This window comes from Hipposideros armiger, unplaced genomic scaffold (assembly GCF_001890085.2).
Source record: "Hipposideros armiger isolate ML-2016 unplaced genomic scaffold, ASM189008v1 scaffold_3, whole genome shotgun sequence".
NCBI lineage: Eukaryota > Metazoa > Chordata > Mammalia > Chiroptera > Hipposideridae > Hipposideros > Hipposideros armiger.
Window position 1 is genome coordinate 1,553,018 of NW_017731353.1, and position 2,695 is coordinate 1,555,712.

General features: G+C 42.4%; 1 protein-coding gene across 1 annotated transcript in view; it reads left to right on the top strand.

The window, feature by feature from the left end:
* The window catches only part of RALGPS1 (Ral GEF with PH domain and SH3 binding motif 1), a 261,882-nt gene that overhangs the window by 43,474 nt on the left and 215,713 nt on the right, over positions 1-2,695 (top strand). The window contains exon 4 of the mRNA XM_019641574.1: positions 756-806. Within this exon, the coding sequence (XP_019497119.1) occupies positions 756-806 (51 nt within the window). The remainder of the gene's footprint in view (positions 1-755; positions 807-2,695) is intronic.

Sequence of the window (2,695 nt, forward strand, 5' to 3'; positions counted from 1 at the left end):
TTGAGCTGTTTGTTGTTCAGCATCTTAGCTGTAGAGGGCAGTGTCACTGGCCCTCATATGTGGGATCTGAACCAGGGCCCTCTGGTGTCCCAAGCCAGCTCTTAACCAATGCGCCACTCAGCTGGCCCTAGAGGACTGATACTTTTAAAACGCACAGTAAAAATGGCGTGGCAGTTTGCTGCACAAGTTTCTAAACTCTTGCTCTCAGATTCCGCAGTTATCTCATTGTGGGCTAGTGGGATAAACAGTTTGCAGTCATCTGAGCACGCATCTTGAATACCACTCTACTGTGTGATTTAGAGGAGGCTCAGACTTCAGAAGAAATGTACAATTTCTATCAGCTACAATTTTTTAAAGAAACTAAGTGTAGAGTAATAGTGTCTCTGTTTAGCATTCTAATTTTTAATATTATCAACTTTTTAAAATTACAAAAGTAATTCATGCTTGAAACAAACAAAAAAAAGCTTACATTGTACAAAAATATCCAAATTGGAAAATGTTCCTTTCCTCTCAGTCTCACCCTCCAAAATGCTATCACCAATTCTTAAACTGAACGTTCGTCTCACATTCAAGAAGGGCGTGGATCAAGATTTATGAAGAGGGAAGGGAGGGAGAGGCATTTTAGAAATTTGACTATTTTTTCACCCTGTCCAATCTTGAGTTTTACTCAAGGAGCAAAGTGTAACTCTTAAGACTGTGTTATTACTCTAACAGTTCTCTTCGTGTCTTCTAACACTCATTCTCTTCTGTTGCAGAGCCAGATCACGTTAATGGACATTCCTGTGTTTAAAGCCATCCAGCCCGAGGTCTGTACCTGGTCCCTTATTCTCTTCTCCTAACGCTGTGGCCATGTGGGAGTGACTCGGTTTCTCTATTGACGTCTTTATAAATGCATGCGACTGATTTACACTCCTGTTCCAGACAGCGTCCAAGAACTTTCCATTCTTGATGGTGTGCATCCTTTGAGCCAGATATTTGGGTTCTCCAGATAATGTCGCCGCGTCTGGCCCACTCTAGCAGGGCTGGGGGCAGCTAGTGTCCACAGCCTCCACGGCTGAGTCAGGTCTTGCCAAACTAATTACTTCTCCCAGGTTCCTCCTGCTGCAAATGGTTACTGTCAAAAAGGTGATGTGAGGGCATGTTTTTCTAGAGGGCTTTCTTTTTGTTCATCTCAAATTCTGGTGGTTGCCTTGTTTCTGGTTTTGAAACCAGTTGCCACAGCAAAACACATACATATTTACATTAAATTGTAATGTACATGTTTAGAAACAGCATATTCATAAAGAGAAAAAAGTTGACTTAAACAAATTGATTAAAAAACTCCCCAGAAATGCTTGGCAGTTGGTAATGAGGCTTTATAGTTAATTTAGTCAGGGTTTTTTTTTTGTTGTTGTTGTTGTTAGCATGTAACAGAAATGCATTTCAAAGTAGCTGTAATAGGCAGAAGAGGAATTTATTACAAGGATAAAAGGGGCATTTTACAGAGTCTGGGCATGGATGCGAGGCAGCCTGGAGAGCCAAGCCGTCTCTGCTTCTTGCCTCCACCTTCCCTCTTTTCTCTCCTGCCTTCTTTCCTGTCTGCCCATGTGGCTCAACACAGTCTCCTCAAAGGGCCCACCTTTGCATGACCCCCATTTAAGCCACCTTCCAGACTGAGACCCGCAACTTGCAGTCCAGCCCAGTGGAGTCACGTGTCTAGTGTGGGTTCAGTGACCTAGGTCAGGAATAAGTGGCCAAGATGAGCAAGCACAGCTGAGGGGACCCGGCCTTGTGAGTGGGGTACAGATTTCAGAGAAGAAGGGTGTAGGTGGGGAGGTATGTCAAAAGATGTCTGCTGTAACCATGGAGTGAATTCCAGAGCACTCTTGCCATAATGCCCTTCTTACATTGTGATAGCTGTTAAGACTGAGAAAAACAGCGTATTTTAATACAAAATCAGACAAAGGCCTTCTGGGACCTGGCATCTAACCTACCACAAAGTAGGTGGAAACTAGTATTGTTAGCTGCCATCAGCATTTATGTAAAAATGATTTGTATTAGTGTGTGTGTGTGTGTGTGTGTGTGTGTGTGTGTGTGTACACGCAAGTGTGCACACACACGTGTTCGCGCGTTATATTTATCAGCTTGGGGAGCAGAGAGCTATGTTTGCTTTTTTTAATTGGCTGACTTCCCATCTTTTTCTGTTTTCTTCCAATGTGGAGTTATCCACTCTTTCTAATTAAAAAAACACACACAAAACGACTCACTACGTCTTCGGGCCTTTGGGGGAGTAGCTGTGTGGTGGTCACCTTAGTTCTCAGCTGGAGCTATTTCTGACGATGGTCTCTGCTTAGCATTTTTTTTTTTTGGTGGGTTAAACTTTTATTATTTATTTATTTATTTTATTGTTAGTTTCAGGTGTACAGAACAATGCAATAGTTATCCTTTTTACCCTTCACACAGAAACAACCCTCCTCCCCCATCTACTGCCCTCCCACACCCAATATCATGCTTATCAATTACAATTCCATTGACTCCATTCCCACTCTCTACTCCACATCACGTGACTATATGTATATATAATTATAGTTGACATACATTATTATTCAACATCAGCTTCAGAAATACAGTGCGGTGGTCAGGCCTCTACGCCGACTATGAAGTGGTCTCCCTAACAAGACATGAGTCCATCTGGCCCCCTAAAAAATATTTACAA